Below are 15919 nucleotides of genomic sequence, written 5' to 3'. Positions count from 1 at the left end.
GCTCACAAAGTAGAATTTTTGCTCACAAGACTCCACAGCTTAGAGGGAACATTGGCCAGGGGGTGTGGCATATGCAAATGAGTTATGCTAATGAGTTATGCTAATAAGCTCCTGCACCTCTTTTTCTACGAAATGACCCCTGTTGACACCTCTGCCCTAAAATGGTGCTTATAGTTTGCCATTAATGGTCATCCCTCATAGCACTCTCTACAGCTGGGAATACCTGAATTGGTACCACAGCACCAGAAGAAGAGGAGGAGGAGGAGAAGGAGATTGGATTTATACCCCACCCTTCACTGGGAGTCTCAGAGCGGCTCACAAACTCCTTTCCCTTCCCCTCCCCACAACAGGCACCCTGTGAGGTAGCCTGGGCTGAGAGAGCTCTTTCCAGAACTGCCCTTTCAAGGACAGCTCTTGTCAGAACTATGGCTTGCCCAAGGTCATCCAGCAGGTGCAAGTGGAGAAGTGGGGAACCAAACCCGGTTCTCCCTGATTAGAGTCCGCGCACTTAACCACTACACTACAGGGGACACTGAAGATTAAAACCATAGGCACATTATGGGGACTGTATCACTCCAGTCTCGGCCCATCTACACTGGCTCCCAATTTGTTTCTGGGGCACAATTCAAGATCCTCCAAAGCCCTATAAGGTTTGGGTCACCATATCTGAAGTATCACCTACACCCTCAGGGAATCCCCCGGAATTACAGCTCATCTCCACACTACAGAGATCAGTTCCGCTGGAGAAAACAGAAACTGGAGGGTGGGCTTTATGACCTGGTACCCCACCGGTGAGCTGCGGTGGCTCAAGTGGTTAAGACGCTGAACTGCAGGCTGTGGAAGGTCGGTAGTTCAGCAGTTCGAGACCCGGGTGCCGCATGACGGAGTGAGCTCCCGTCCCTAGTTCCAGCTCCTGCCAACCAAGCAGTTCGAAAGCAAGAAATTGCAAGTAGATAAATAGGTACCACTTCGGTGGGAAGGGAACAGCGTTCCGTGCGCCTTGGTGTTTAGTCATGCCGGCCACATGACCACAGAAACGTCTTCGGACAGCGCTGGCTCTTCGGCTTTGAAACGGAGATGAGTACCGCAACCCTAGAGTCGGATTCGACTGGCTTTCGAGCAAGGGAACCTTTACCCCACCGAAGTCCCGGGCTCCACCCCCAAATTCTCCCACCCTGGATCTGGCAACCCTCGTTATTCCTTGTTGATAAAAGGTTGGCGCCAATGGGCAGAGGAGTGCCCACTCACTTGATGGCTTGTGCCAACCAACGCTATAGAAGAGGGCTTATAAAAGACAGTCAGGAAAACTCAGCTAATCAGAGGCTTTCATTCTTCACAGTCAGTCAATGCTGGCTGAATCACTACATTTCCTGCTTTGTGACAAACCAAGTTTGCATTTGAACTGGGGAATCTAGGAAAGGACAGAACTCTCTTTTAGGAGCTTAACAGAGATTTAGAAGCAAGGTAGAAAGGGAGGGGGGAATATGAATAAGCCCCCCACAAATCCGAGAATCTAAATGTCCACCAGGAGCCTTCATCTGCTTGAATCCAGGGCTGACCCCGGAAGTGTGCTTGCATGTGAACGCTTATACCCAGAATAAAACGTTGGTCTTAAAGGTGCCACTGAACTCAAACTTTGTTCTGCTGCTTCAAACCAACACGGCTGCCCCACCTGAATCTATCTTCAGGAACCATAGTTAGGCACAGGGGTCATTTCCTGTGGGAGCGCCCAGGGGGTGGGCACATGCAACAAGCCCCACCCACCGCTCCCAGCAGCCCTCAGTCGAGCCACGCGGAGCAAGAAGCAGCCAGGTAAGTTGCAGAGCCCCTCCCCCTGGCCCGCCTTCAGGTACAGATCTGTGTGTCCCCCCCCATAGCTAGCAATCCAAAACAGTCCAGTGGCACCTTTAAGACCAAGTTTTATTCAGGTACAAGCTCTCCCTCCTCTGTGAGGACAGATCTGCACGTCCCCCCCCCAATAGGTAGCAATCCAAAACAGTCCAGTGGCACCTGTAAGACCACGTTTTATTCAGGTACAAGCTCTCCCTCCTCTGTGAGGGCAGATCTGCACGTTCTCCCCCCCCCCCCCAATAGCTAGCAATCCAAAACAGTCCAGTGGAGCCTGAGCGGTGGGTGTTGCCTTCTGACACACTTCTGGTGATGTGAGTGGGGGGTGGCATATGCAAATAAGTTATGCTAATAAGTTATGCTATGGAGCTCCTGCACCTCTTTTTCTACAAAATGACCCCTGGTTAAGCATGACCTGTCAAAAGCGCTGTGAGCCACGGCAAAAGGATCACTAGACTGGATCATTCTCTTCGTAGGCACAACTCTCCACTAAATCCTTGCCAACAAAGATTACTTGACCCTTGCTAGGATTGTGGCACACTTGGTCTAGAGCCAGTTTGGTGTAGTGGTTAAGAGCGTGGACTTTGATCTGGGAGAACTGAGTTTGATTCCCCACTTCTCCACACACAGCTGCTGGTCTACTTTGTGAGCTAGTGGCATTAAAGTTGTGAGCGAGCGATTTGGCTACTGAATAAATTAGCTTGCTACGGAGCCATTCTTCCTGAGCGAAGACAAAAATGTGTGAGCTGGAGGCTAAAAACTGTGAGTCCAGGGGCACCTTTAAGACCAACATGGTTTAATTCTGGGTAGAAGCCTTCGTGTGCAGGCACACTTCCTCAGATACATTGGAACAGACTTCCTCACGTCTTACATATAGGTAGAGGACAAAGGATGAGCCCAGGGGCTCCTTTAAGACCAACACAGTTTAATTCTGGGTAGAAGCCTTCGTGTGCAGGAACACTTCCTCAGATACATTGGAACAGACTTCCTCGCGCCTTACATATAGGTAGAGAAAGAAACTTGAGTCCAGCGACACCTTTACAGCAGAAACAGCTTAATTCTGAGTATCAGCTTTTTCGTGTGCAGGCACACTTCACGTAGCAGAGTAGCAGTTTGCTGCCCTTGGCTGGGACTGCCCCTTGCGACCAGGGCTCAATGGCTGGACTGGTGTTGCTTTCTTTCAGCTATGAAAGGCCAGGGGGCGGAAAGCGGCCTCGGTGGGGGCGGGGGGTTGGCTTGAGAGACTGAACCCTGGGGAGGAAATTCTTGGAACGTGGAGGGACGGCGAGAGAATGGGCCCTTTCAAGGCCGCCGTCAAGCCCTGCCGGCAGCCAGAAAGGGGGGGGGGCTCCTTGTTCTTTTCTCTCCTTCTGTGCTTATTTTTTTTCATGCCCCGAAGCTGTTTGCAAAGAGGAGGTTTTATGGCTCGCCATTGGGATCATTTACTACCTGAAAGAGACAGAAAGACCCACCCTTGTGGCTTCATTGGGTTTGGGAATCCGGATGCTTACAACGACCCATCCATGTGGGGAGGAAGCTGGGGGCACACAGAAGAGAATCCTTGCATGCAACTTCTCCTGGTCCTGGGAGCAGGAGGGCACTTGTTCCTGCAAGGCAAAGAGAGTGTACCTTCAGAGGCTGGCCACTAGTACAGCATTAACAGTTTGCCAGTGAAGTGTCTATTAAACTTGCATTACAAAGCTAGGAACAGAAGAACATTAGAAGAGCCCTGCTGGATCAGACCAGGGAGGGTCCATCTAGTCCAGCATCCCTTCTCACACAGTGGCCGACCAGTTCCTCTGGAGGGCCAACAATAGGGCAGAGAGGCCGAGGCTTTCCCCTGATAAGAACACAAGAAGAGCCCTGCTGGATCAGACCAGGGGTCCATCTAGTCCAGCATCCTGTCTCACACAGGGGCCAACTGGTTCCTCTGGACAGCCAACAACAGGGCATAGGGCATAGAGGCTGAGGCCTTCCCCTGCTGTTGCCTCCTGGCTCTGGGATTCAGAGGCTCAGTGCCTCTGAATATGGAGGTTCCCCTCAGCCACCATGGCTCGTAGCTGTTGATAAACCCATCCTCCATGAATCTATCTAATCCCCTTTCCAAGCTGTTTATTCCTGTGGCCATCATGACATAAGAACATAAGAAGAGTCCTGCTGGAAGGATCAGACCAGGGGTCCATCTAGTCCAGCGTCCTGTCTCGCACAGTGGCCAACCAGTTCCTTTGGATGGCCAACAACAGGGCCTAGAAGCCGATATTGCTTCCTGGCTCTGGGATTCAGCGGTTGACTGCCTCTGAACATGGAGGTTCCCTTTAGTCACATGGCTAGCAGCCACTGATAGACCCCTCCAGTGTTCCCTCTAAGCTGAGTTAGTGTGAGCTAGCTCACGGTGTCTTAACCTCTGGCTCACAAATTTTTGTCCTCGCATAGGAAGGATGGCTCCTAAGCAAACTAATTTCTGCAGTAGCCAAATCGCTCGCTTACAACTTTAATGCCAGTAGCCCACAAAGTAGGGCTTTTGCTCACAAGACTCCACAGCTTAGAGGGAACGTTGGACCCCTCCTCCATGAATTTATCCAGGGGTCATTTCCTGCAGGAGCGCACAGGAGTGGAGCTCTGGCAGTAAAGAGCCCAGGGGTTGGGCACATGCAACAAGCCCCACCCCCTGCTCCCAGCAGCCTTCTGTCAGAGCAAAAAGCAGTCAGGTAAGCTGCAGAGCCCCCCCCCAGCCCCCTAGTCCAAAACAGTCCAGTGGCACCTTTAAGACCAAGTTTTTTATTCAGGCACAAGCTCTCCCTCCTCTGTGAGGGCAGATCTGCACATCCCCCCCAATAGCTAGCAATCCAAAACAGTCCAGTGGAGCCTGAGTGGTGAGTGTTGCCTTCTGACACACTTCTGGTGATGTCAGGGGGTGTGGCATATACAAATAATTTATGCTAATGAGTTATGCTAATGAGCTCCTGCACCTCTTTTTCTATGAAATGACCCCTGCATTTATCTAACCCCCTTTGGAAGCTGTTAACCACCGCACCGGACTGGCTCTCACGCACCAAACTGGCTCTCAGGAGGGGAGTGGGGGGGGGAATAATCTTTCAGGCACAGAATGCTGACAAAAGGGGGCTTAAGATCATGGTCTGACCAGATTATTTTTCCTCCCTTCCCCTTGTTTGTTTCAGTGTCCAGCCTGAAGAAGAAATCTGGAAATCTGAAACTTTGTTGCCTGATTTTGGTTGTACGGAATGGCTTTTGTTTGGGGATTCTGAGCACTGATTTCATCTTCTATTCATGCCATTTTTTACTTCTTTTTAAATGAAAACTTTCAAGAAAATACAAAGAATTTCTGGAGAACGATGTGGCAGGGCCAGGGTGTAGAGGGCCTCCTTCCTTTGGAGAAAAAGTAAAGGTAAAGGTTTCCCTTCCTCGAGAGCCAGTCGAATCCAACTCCAGGGGGCGGTGCTCATCTCCGTTTCCTTTATGCAGCAGCCAAATTGCTCGCTCATAACTTTAATGCCACTAGGTCACAAAGTAGAATTGTTGCTCACAAGACTCCACAGCTTAGAGGGAACACAGGCCGGTGCTCATCTCCGTTTCCAAGCCGAAGAGCCAGCGCTGTCCGAAGATGTTTCCGTGGTCATGTGGCCAGCATGACTCAACGCCGAGGCGCACGGAATGCTGTTACCTTCCCACCGGAGTGGTACCTATTCAGCTACTTGCAATTTCTTGCTTTCGAACTGCTAGGTTGGCAGGAGCTGGGGCCAGAGACGGGAGCTCACTCCATCACACGGCACACTCGGGTCTCGAACTGCCGAACTAGAGACCTTCTGGTCTACAGCTTCAGCATCTTAACCTCTGAGCCACTGGAGCCCCTCCTTTGGGGAAGGCTGGCTCAAATTGCCCCAGTTTTCCCCCACCCCTCCCGCTCCAGGCAGCTCTGCCAATAGGAGAAAATGGAAAATAGGGATTCTTTGTCGGGTTGTCAGGTCTCCCCTGGCCAACGGCAGGGAATGGGCCCGTTGGGTTGCCAGATCCAGGCTGGGGAATTCCTTGAGATATGGGGGTGGAGCCTGGGGATGACAGTGGGGTACAATGCCATAGAGTAGGATTGACATCCCCCCAGTTCCCAGCAGGGGTTCCCCCGCTTTGGGGGGGGCTCGGATCTGCTGCGAGCCAACTGGCCGGTGAGGGAACCCCCCACCTCCAAACGGGGACATCACTGGGCAGCATCCCAGACACGATGACGTCACCCGGAAATGACATCATCGTGTTGAGGGTGATGCTCTAGTTTTTGGGCAAACTCTATGGATTTGAAGGCAAAAGAAGATCCCGGAGAAGAGGCTGGATCCCCCTCCTGGTAGCTCGGTGGGATCTGGCCACCCTACCGCAGAGTCCCCCCTCCTAAGCATCCGTTTTCTCCAGGGGAGGTGACGCCTGCAGTCTGGAGATGAGTGGTAATTCCGGGGGATCCCCAGGTCCCACCTGGAGGCTGGCATCCCTAAAGGCAATAATGGGCCCATGGAAGGTGATTGTTAAGAATATACTGCAATGGTTAGGATTTGATGACAAACATATGGACATCATAAAACAAATAAAGCCCTTGTACTGATTTTGGATAGAACAAGTACCTTATTGAGGGCACGGCTTTCCCAGTTTGGTGTGAGAGCCAGTTTGGTATAGTGGTTAAGTGCGCGGACTCTAATCTGGGAGAGCCGGGTTTGATTCCCCACTCCTCCACTTGCACCTGGCTGGATGACCTTGGGCAAGCCATCGTTCTGACAAGAGCTGTCCTTGAAAGAGAGCCGTTTCTGTCAAGAGCTCTCTCAGCCCCACCTACCTCACAGGGTGTCTGTTGTGGGGAGGGGAAGGGAAAGGAGTTTGTAAGCCGCTCTGAGACTCCTTTGGGTAGTGAAGGGCGGGTATAAATCCATTCTCTTCTTATTATTCCATGCTATTTCAAGCTACTTAAAACACCTTACGACCCCTCATTACAGAACAGCATTAATGCTTGCTCGATTAAATTATTTGTCCTCAGCCATACTGGAAGGCTGATTCACAGGCACAGTGTATTTGGACAGAGCTTGTAAATGTGGATCTGGTCATCTTGAGTCCTCAGAACCTATTGCATTGGAGTGTGAAATCTGGCCTGATTTGACCAAAAGGTATTTGCCCTCCCTCTTAACAGGTTATGTGAATTTGCCATCTATTTAAAAAAATGTTTTTTTTTGTACATGAGGATCGGAACACTACCATAGCAGTTGCTAAATATTTAGCTGCCTGCATTGATTGCCTGTAAGAGGGTTGTATCTCAATCTGTTCAAGACCTTTGAGACGAAAGAACAGTAAGATAAGAAGGAAAGGCACTAAAAATAAACAAAGCACAGCACTGCCGTTATATAATTCCATGCTGCATCTACACAGAATACAGCCCTGACCCCCTTATGCCTCCCCCCAAAAGTAATCTCTGCAATATAAAAGAAAACGCACAACTGGAAGCCCGATCAAAAGTTGAGTTAAGAGTACCTTAGACCATACAATCAGATTGTACTATGACTTTAGAGAAGGTGTGTGTTCCCGTTTCGGGGGGGGGGAGGCTTGAGAAAACCACCTTTTATGTTAAGAAAAAAGAACCGGGTGGTTAGATATCACAGAGATTTATGAGAAGATGAATGAATAAAAAAATCACTCTTTCATTTCTTAAAAATGTTAGAACTAAGGGTTGTCCAGTGCAGTCAATAACTAGGCAGTAGATTCTGCCTAGCAGGTATTTGAAGGCTGTGGAAGGTCGGTAGTTCAGCAGTTTGAGACCCGGGTGCCGCATGACGGAGTGAGCTCCCGTCTCTAGTTCCAGCTCCTGCCAACCGAGCAGTTCGAAAGCAAGAAATTGCAAGTAGATAAATAGGTACCACTTCGGTGGGAAGGTAACAGCGTTCCGTGCGCCTCGGTGTTTCGTCATGCTGGCCACATGACCACAGAAACGTCTTCGGACAGCGCTGGCTCTTCGGCTTGGAAACGGAGATGAGCACCGCAACACTAGAGTCGGATTCGACTGGCTTTCGAGCAAGGGAACCTTTACCTTTTTATAATTGAACTCATTTATTTTTCGGATTTTTATTCTGCCCTCCCCATGTGGCTCAGGGCTGGTTACAACAAACAGAGTCAAAGATGTATTACAATAAAATCGCACATCATTAAAATCATTAAAACAGTAACATTCAGAGGTAGCAGCAAATTACATAAATGAAAAGACTGTGATGTGCTATATAGATGAAGTCAGAACATTTCAAGATTCACTTATATTTTGAAACACGAGATCCATCCTCAGCACGGGAACACACAGTGGCCAGAAATACCAGGTGCCCTCAGGAGGTCCAGCAGTGGGGCCAGGACACTAGAAGCCCTCCCACTGTTGCCCCCCTCCCAAGCACCGAGAATACAAAGCGTCCTTTGCCCCAGACTGAGAGTTCCTATCTATAAAAGGTAAAGGTTTCCCTTGCTCGAAAGCCAGTCGAATCCGACTCTAGGGTTGCGGTGCTCATCTCAGTTCCCAAGCCGAAGATCCAGCGCTGTCCGAAGACACTTCCGCGGTCATGTGGCTGGCATGACTAAACGCCAAGGCGCACAGAACGCTGTTACCTTCCCACCGAAGTGGTACCTATTTATCTACTTGCAATTTCTTGCTTTCGAACTGCTAGGTTGGCAGGAGCTGGAACCAGAGACGGGAGCTCACTCCACCTTGTAGCTAATAGCCACTGATGGACCTCTGCTCCCATATGTTGATCCAATTCCCTCTTGAAGCTGTCTGTGCTTGTAGCCGCCGCCACCTCCTGTGGCAGTGAATTCCAGGAGTTAATCACTCTTTTTGGGTGAAGAAGGACTTCCTTTTTATCCGTTCTAACCCGAGTGCTCAGCAATCTCATTGAATGCCCATGAGCTCTTGTATTGTGAGAAAGGGAGAAAAGTACCTCTTTCTCTATCCCATGCATAATCTTGTAAACCTCGATCATGTCACCCCTCAGTCGTCGTCCAGGTGGGGCCTGGAGATCTCCCACTATTACAACTGATCTCCAAACAACAGAGTTCAGTTTCCCTGGGAAAAATGGCTGCTTTGGAAGGTGGACTCAAAAGCCCAATAGGAACTCCTTAGCATAATAGGCCACACCCAACAGCAGAATCTCATTAGCATATTAGGCCACACCCACATGCATTCAAGCCCCCACCTTGAAGGGAAGGCACGGGGAGGCATTTAAATGCCTGATCCTTCCAGGGTCCCTCCTGGCCCGCCCGCCTTGGAGTTGTGTGTGGGGGGGTTTCGCTCACGCACGCAGAGGTTTTGGCTGCAGTGGGCGTGGCCAACTCTGAAGCCAGCCGGAACTCCGTTCCTGTGTGTTCCTGTCCAAAAATAGCCCTGACTCTATGGCTTTGCTGATGAGGGCCCTCCCCTCCCCAGGTGCCACCCCTAAAATCTTCAGGCTTTTCCCAACCAGGAACCCTAGAACTTCCCCGAGAATGTTCAAGGTTGCGAAACTGGCTCATGGGGGAAGCACACCATAGTTCCAGTCTGAACTGGCTTCCATGCACCTAAGGATGACCGTCACAGGTGCACTTCCTGCTTGCCGGCCCCCGGAACCATGTATCATGTTGTTAGGCCCTAAGATGCACCAGGAGGCTGATGGGAGCAAAGAGCTTATGCCTGGCAGACAAGGTGGGGTGTGGCTAGTGGGGGGCGAAAGAGTCTGGCGGTGGCACTGAATGGCCGGAGATGTACAACCGGAGGTTCTCAAGTCGAGCATGAAGTGGCATCTCGGATGCTTCTGCTTCCCCGAGCGTGTGTTAAGTGCCATCAAGCCACCGTATAAATTGATATCCTCCAAGGCGTCCTCTCATTCTCCCAGCACTTTATCTTTTCCCGTTTCGAATTGTCTCATCGTAGGGTTTTTGAGACAGTCAGGAGTGGTTCACCACTGCCACCTTGTGCGCTGTACTAACCAAGGTTAGCTGACGTCGCACTGGCACTGCCTATGAAAGATCCTCCACCAGTTTTATAGTTCGTGATGTTTGAAAAAAGCAAAGAACATCTTGCAGGACTTGTCACATCCCTGGACATTCCCTGTTTGAACTGCTGCCTTCGGGCAGAAGATATAGGACAATTAAAGCAAGGACAAATAGATTAAAAATAGTTTTTATTCGAGAGGTATTATTGCCTTAAATGCTGTATTAAATTGGAATTGGGTGACATTGGTGGTTTTAAGTTGTTATGTGAACCTTAAGGGAGTTATGGGACAGTAGTGAATGGTGTGTGAGTGTATATGAATATTGTTGTAGATCACCAAAATGACTGCATCTTTCATTTCGTTGTACTATGTACAATGACAATAAAGTATATTATTATTATTATTATTGACCTTCCACTGCTGCTGCAACCTTGCCTAGTAGCCACCCTTCAAGGATTGCTCTCAGCTTCCCCTAGAGACCCCAGGGAAAAGGCTAAAGCCATGAAACCTGAAGCCATCCTATGGACTACCCTAGCGCCTTCCCCAAGTTTTTTTTAAAAAGCGATTCCCCTGTTCCCCAATGCCTTGCTTCCTGCAGCTACAGGCGTAGAGTAGAGTTTCCTCAGAAGTAAGGAGACTCCTCACTAGGATTACCAGCTCTGAGTCGGGAAATACCTGGAGGTTTTGGGGGTGGAGCCAGAGGATGGCAGGGTTTGGGGAGAGGAGAGACTTCAGTGCCATAAACGCCACCTTCCTAAGTGGCCATTTTCTCCAGGTGAATCGATCTGTGTTGCCTGAAGATCAGTTGTAATAGCAGGTGACCTCCAGCTACCGCCTGGAGGCTGGCAAGCCTACTCTCTTCACATATGCACCCCGGGTGCATTTTCCTAGGAACGCAAGGAGGGTAAAACGGCTTCCTTTGCTCTATTTCTACGCAGTAGAGAGCCAGTTTGGTGTGAGAGCCAGTTTGGTGTTGTGGTTAAGTGTGCGGACTCTAATCTGGGAGAGCCGGGTTTGATTCCACACGCCTCCACTTGCACCTGCTGGAATTCCTTGGGCAAGCCATAGTTCTGTCAGAGCTGTCCTTGAAAAAAGAGCAGTTTCTCTCAGAGCTCTCTCAGCCCCACCTACCTCACAGGGTGTCTGTTGTGGGGAGGGGAAGAGAAAGGAGTTTGTAAGCCGCTCTGAGACTCCTTTGGGTAGTGAAGGGCGGGGTATAAATCCAATCTCTTCTTCTTTTTCAGTACAGAGCTGAGGCGCAGAAATGCATCCGCTAAGCTCCACGATGGGCAAAGCTGCACCCTCTGAACTAGTAAAGGTTTCCCTTGCTCGAAAGCCAGTCGAATCTGACTCTAGGGATGCACTGCTCATCTCCGTTTCCAAGCTGAAGAGCCAGCGTTGTCCGAAGACATTTCCGTGGTCATGTGGCCATGACTAGACGTTGAGGTGCACGGAACGCTGTTACCTTCCCACTGAAGTGGTACCTATTTATCTACTTACAATTTCTTGCTTTCGAACTGCTAGGTTGGCAGGAGCTGGGGCCAGAGACGGGAGCTCACCCCGTCATGCAGCACTCGGGTCTCGAACTGCTGAACTACTGTCTGTCTATTCCAGGCCCATGACAGCAAAAAAATGAATATCCACATGGCAACCCTGAAGGCGCCGGCGGCTCTTCAGTGCCAAGCTCTCCCTTCTTTCCAAAGTTTCCCCTCGAGAGTCCTGCCGAACAAGAAACTACCTTCCCCACAATCCTTCGCCCTTCTAACCAGGACGGAACCTTTTTTTGCGGGGTCGCGGCATCTGAATCACGCGGGGGAAAGATTATTAGACCGGACTATTTCCGGCGCGGACCGGAAGCGACGCTTCTAGCCTCCCGGGAGGCGGGATGGCGGCTCGAACAGCACTGCTGCTTCTCCTGGGGGCGGCGGGGGCAGGCCCGGCCCCCGCAAAAGGGTCGCGGGGAGACCGGGAGCCCGTCTACCGAGACTGCTTGGCCCATTGCGAGAAGCGCAACTGTTCAGGGGCCGGGCTGCGGCACTTCCGCTCCCAGCAGCCGCTCTACATGAGCCTCACAGGTACCGAACGGCTCCGCCAAGGGAGGGCCACGCCCACAAGCCGGGGGGACCACCGAAGACTCCGTCTTTTGCATAGCCACGCCCATAAGGGGGGGCAGCGTCCCGCCCAGTTTCCCTGGCGCCGCCTCTGTGGCTCCTCCCATGCACTGCCTTTGACGTGCGGCAGAAGGGGGTGGGGTGGAGCGTCTGCGCATAAGCAGAGTGCATTTGCAAAATCAGTAGATGATGCTTTCTTCTGCCGCTGCTTCTTATGTTTTAAAAGCTCGGTAGGAAGGCCTCTAGGGCAAAGGGGTTCCCCAGCAAGCACGAGGACCTGTGTTTTTTATTTCAGAAACTGAACACGAGCGCTTCCTTCTCCTTAATTCGAGCCCTAGCTGGTTAGGTTCCACTTCCTATACATGCTTATTCCTTTGCAAGGAAGGAGCCATCGCTCAGTGCGCTTTGGGTCAATGCTCCCTCTAGGCCGTGGAGTCCTGTGAGCGAAAAATCTGCTTTGTGAGCTTCTGGCATTAAAGTTGTGAGCGAGCGATTTGGCTCCTGCATAAATGAGTTTGCTCTGGAGCCCTCCTTCCCGAGCTAAGGCAAAAAAACTGTGAGCTAGCTCACATTAACTCAGCTTAGAGGGAACACTGGCTAGGTGCCCAGTGGTTTCAGTCCTTGCATCTCCAGTTAAGGGCTCTGGGGTAGAAAGTACTGGGAGACACCCATTTCACTTTTAAGGCTCTGGAGAGCTGCCGCCAGCCAGAGCAGATTGCACTGAGTTACGATGGAACAACAGTCTGACAGGGTAGATGGCAGCTTCATATACCTTAAATTCCACTTTCTTCAATTTATTTATATCTCTGAATGAAAACCCAAAGGAGCTTACTGCATCTTTCTCCTCTCCTCCGTTTTATCCTCACTACAACCCCTGTGATGTAGATTAGGCTGAAAGAGAGAGCTACTGGCCTAAAGTCACCTAGTGAGCCTCCATGGCAGAACAGGGATTCAAATCTTGTTCTCGAGTTTGACACTGTAACTACTACACCAGACTGGTTCAGTGAAGTTTGTTTCCAAGGAAAGTTTATAGGACTCTTGCTTCAAGCATCTTGCCTCTGTCTTGGGAGGAAAGCGATGGCGAACCTCAACAGCCTGATAAAAAGTAGAGACATCACCCTGCCAACAAAAGTCCGCATGGTCAAAGCAATGGTATTCCCAGTAGTCATGTATGGCTGCGAGAGTTAGACTATAAGGAAGGCCGAGCGCCGAAGAATAGATGCTTTTGAACCATGGTGCTGGAGAAGACTCTTGAGAGTCCCTTGGACTGCAAGAAGATCAAATCAGTCAATCCTAAAAGAAATCAACCCTGACTGTTCCCTGGAAGGCCAGAGACTGAAACTGAAGCTCAAATACTTTAGCCACCAAATGAGAAGGGAGCACTCACTGGAGAAGACCCTGATGCTGGGAAAGATTGAAGGTCAAAGAGGACGGGGACGGCAAAGGATGAGATGGTTAGACAGTGTCATAGATGCAACGAACATGAAATTGAGCCAACTTCAGAGTACTGTGGAAGACCCGAAGGCCTGGCGTGATCTGGTCCATGGGGTCGCGAAGCGTCGGACTTGATTGTGCGACTGAACAACAACTCTGTCTTATCCGTCGCTTATCCCGTGTCTATGCATCTAAACTTTGGCTAGCAAATCACAAATACATTTGTTTCTGAGGAAACCACAAGAGATATTAAATGGTGTTTCTGAAATAGTTAACATATTTGTGTTTTTACCTTTTGTGGTCCCAAGCAGATTAACACTTATCCAGAAACGTGTTCTTAATATTTTAAAAACAAAACATTACTAGCCTTAAGTTTCTTCATCAGTTCAGCCCCAAATGACTTGCCAGAAGGAAAGGGAAAAGATGTCATAAGAAAGAAAGGATAGCTTATTACTTAAAATAAAATATGCCTAGTAATTCTGAGCCATTCATTTCAAAATGACCAAATACTTTGTAAGACCAGAGTTGCTCACGCAAAGTGATTACTATACAAGACAGTCCACAGCATTAGGAGATGATTATTCTTGAGTATAATATGTTAGTTTAAATGTGACTAATTTTGTCAATATGCCTTAAGATGTATGATGATCATATACTCCTGAAAAGTTTGATGTTTTTGGAGTCCCATCTCTAAATATGGTAATAGTCTGTTGTAGCTGAGACCATTTCTGTCTAAGCGATACCCTGTTTTTTGGATTGCTACAAAAATTGTCTTTCCGATTTTCAACTCCTCCCTTCCCACCACTTTTCTGTTTTGGAATGAGGGAAATACTTTGTAAGACCAGAGTTGCTCACTCAAAGTGATTACTATACAAGACAGTCCACAGCATTAGAAGATGATAATTCTTGAGTATAATATGTTAGTTTAAATGTGACTAATTTTGTCAATATGCCTTAAGATGTATGATGATAATATACTACTGAAAAGTTTGAGGTTTTCGGAGTCCCATCTCCAAATATGGTGCTATTCTATTGTAGCTGAGACCATTTCTGTCTAAACGATACCCTGTTTTTTGATTGCTACAAAAATTGTCTTTCTGATTTTCAACTCCTCCCTTCCCACCACTTAGATGGCAAAAATGAAGGTACGTGTGTAGTACTGGGTGCAGCAGTTTGCCCCTCTCTTTTTAAGTGTTGGGTATATTTGCAGTCTTTCTTACAGAAAACTAAGGCTTTTATCATTTTTTTTCATAAACATGCCAAATGGTATAATTGTACAGGCTCACTTAACTATAAAGGATGCATTCCGTGTTGTTAAAACAGCAGAATAACTTTAGACTTGATAAGAAAGTAAGTATTGCACACATTTTGAATTTTTCCTAAAGATTTCTGAGTTTTGTCAAGATGCTTCAAAATTTCCGAATATCTTACGTCTTTAGGCATTATCCAAATGACTCCCCCCTTTTTTCTCTCTCAATACATGTTTTAGGATGGACTTGCAGAGATGATTGTAAATATGAATGTATGTGGCTTACTGTGGGCCTTTACGTCCAGGAAGGATACAGAGTGCCTCAGTTTCATGGAAAGGTGAGCACTACCCATGAGTTGAGCAGTTAGGCAACACAGGTGTTTTTTGGTTGATACCTGTCTCTGTGAGTTAACACCTTCCCCTACCACATGGTCTATGGAAGGTTGTCTTTTGAATCCTCCCCAAGGCATTTACTGTTGAGACCCTTGGTGGTCTTGTAGAAGTTTTTTTCCTCAGCGCACTCTATACATTCCATGACCATTGTCCATTTTCCCTGACCCTACTCAGGAATCTCCAGAATAAAATCCTTTAAGAAGAACCCTCCTGGATCAGACCTGTGGTCCATCTTGGAAGGTTGTCTTTTGAATCCTCCCCGAGGCATTTACTGTTGTTGTTGTTGTTGTTTTGAGACCCTTGGTGGTCTTGTAGAAGCTTTTTTCCTCAGCACACTCTATACATTCCATGCCCATTGTCCATTTTCCCTGAACCTACTCAGGAATCTCCAGAATAAAATCCTTTAAGAAGAACCCTCCTGGATCAGACCTGTGGTCCATCTAGTCCAGCATCCTGTCTCACACAGGGGCCAACCAGTTCCTCTGGAGGGCCAACAACAGGGCATAGAGACCGAGGCCTTCATAAGAGCATCAGAAGAGCCCTGCTGGATCAGACCACCTTGTCCAGCATCCTGTCTCACACAGGGGCCAACCAGTTCCTCTGGAGGGCCAACAACAGGGCATAGAGACCGAGGCCTTCATAAGAGCATCAGAAGAGCCCTGCTGGATCAGACCACCTTGTCCAGCATCCTGTCTCACACAGGGGCCAACCAGTTCCTGAGGACGGCCAACAACAGGGCAGAGAGGCCGAGGCCTTCCCCTGATAACATAAGAAGAACCCTGGGGGATCAGACCAGTGGTCCAGCTAGTCCAGCATCCTGTCTCACACAGGGGCCAACCAGTTCCTCTGGAGGGCCAACAACAGGGCATAGAGACCGAGGCCTTCATAAGAGC

The 15919-nt window shown here is 49.2% G+C and overlaps 1 protein-coding gene across 2 annotated transcripts in view; it reads left to right on the top strand.

Annotated features, from left to right (window-relative positions):
- The first annotated feature begins 11684 nt into the window (after nucleotides 1-11684).
- Nucleotides 11685-15919, top strand: part of PGAP3 (post-GPI attachment to proteins 3) — a 26090-nt gene continuing 21855 nt past the window's right edge. The window contains exons 1-2 of one of the 2 annotated variants that reach the window (XM_015416331.1): nucleotides 11685-11914; nucleotides 14874-14971. In XM_015416331.1, the coding sequence (XP_015271817.1) occupies nucleotides 11725-11914; nucleotides 14874-14971 (288 nt within the window). In that variant the 5' untranslated portion in view covers nucleotides 11685-11724. The remainder of the gene's footprint in view (nucleotides 11915-14873; nucleotides 14972-15919) is intronic. The other variant, XM_015416330.1, reaches the window with a different exon arrangement.

The sequence above is a fragment of the Gekko japonicus genome, unplaced genomic scaffold (genome assembly GCF_001447785.1).
Source record: "Gekko japonicus isolate JY-2015 unplaced genomic scaffold, Gekko_japonicus_V1.1 scaffold875, whole genome shotgun sequence".
Classification (NCBI taxonomy): domain Eukaryota; kingdom Metazoa; phylum Chordata; class Lepidosauria; order Squamata; family Gekkonidae; genus Gekko; species Gekko japonicus.
This window is presented reverse-complemented; position numbering and strand designations above follow the sequence as displayed.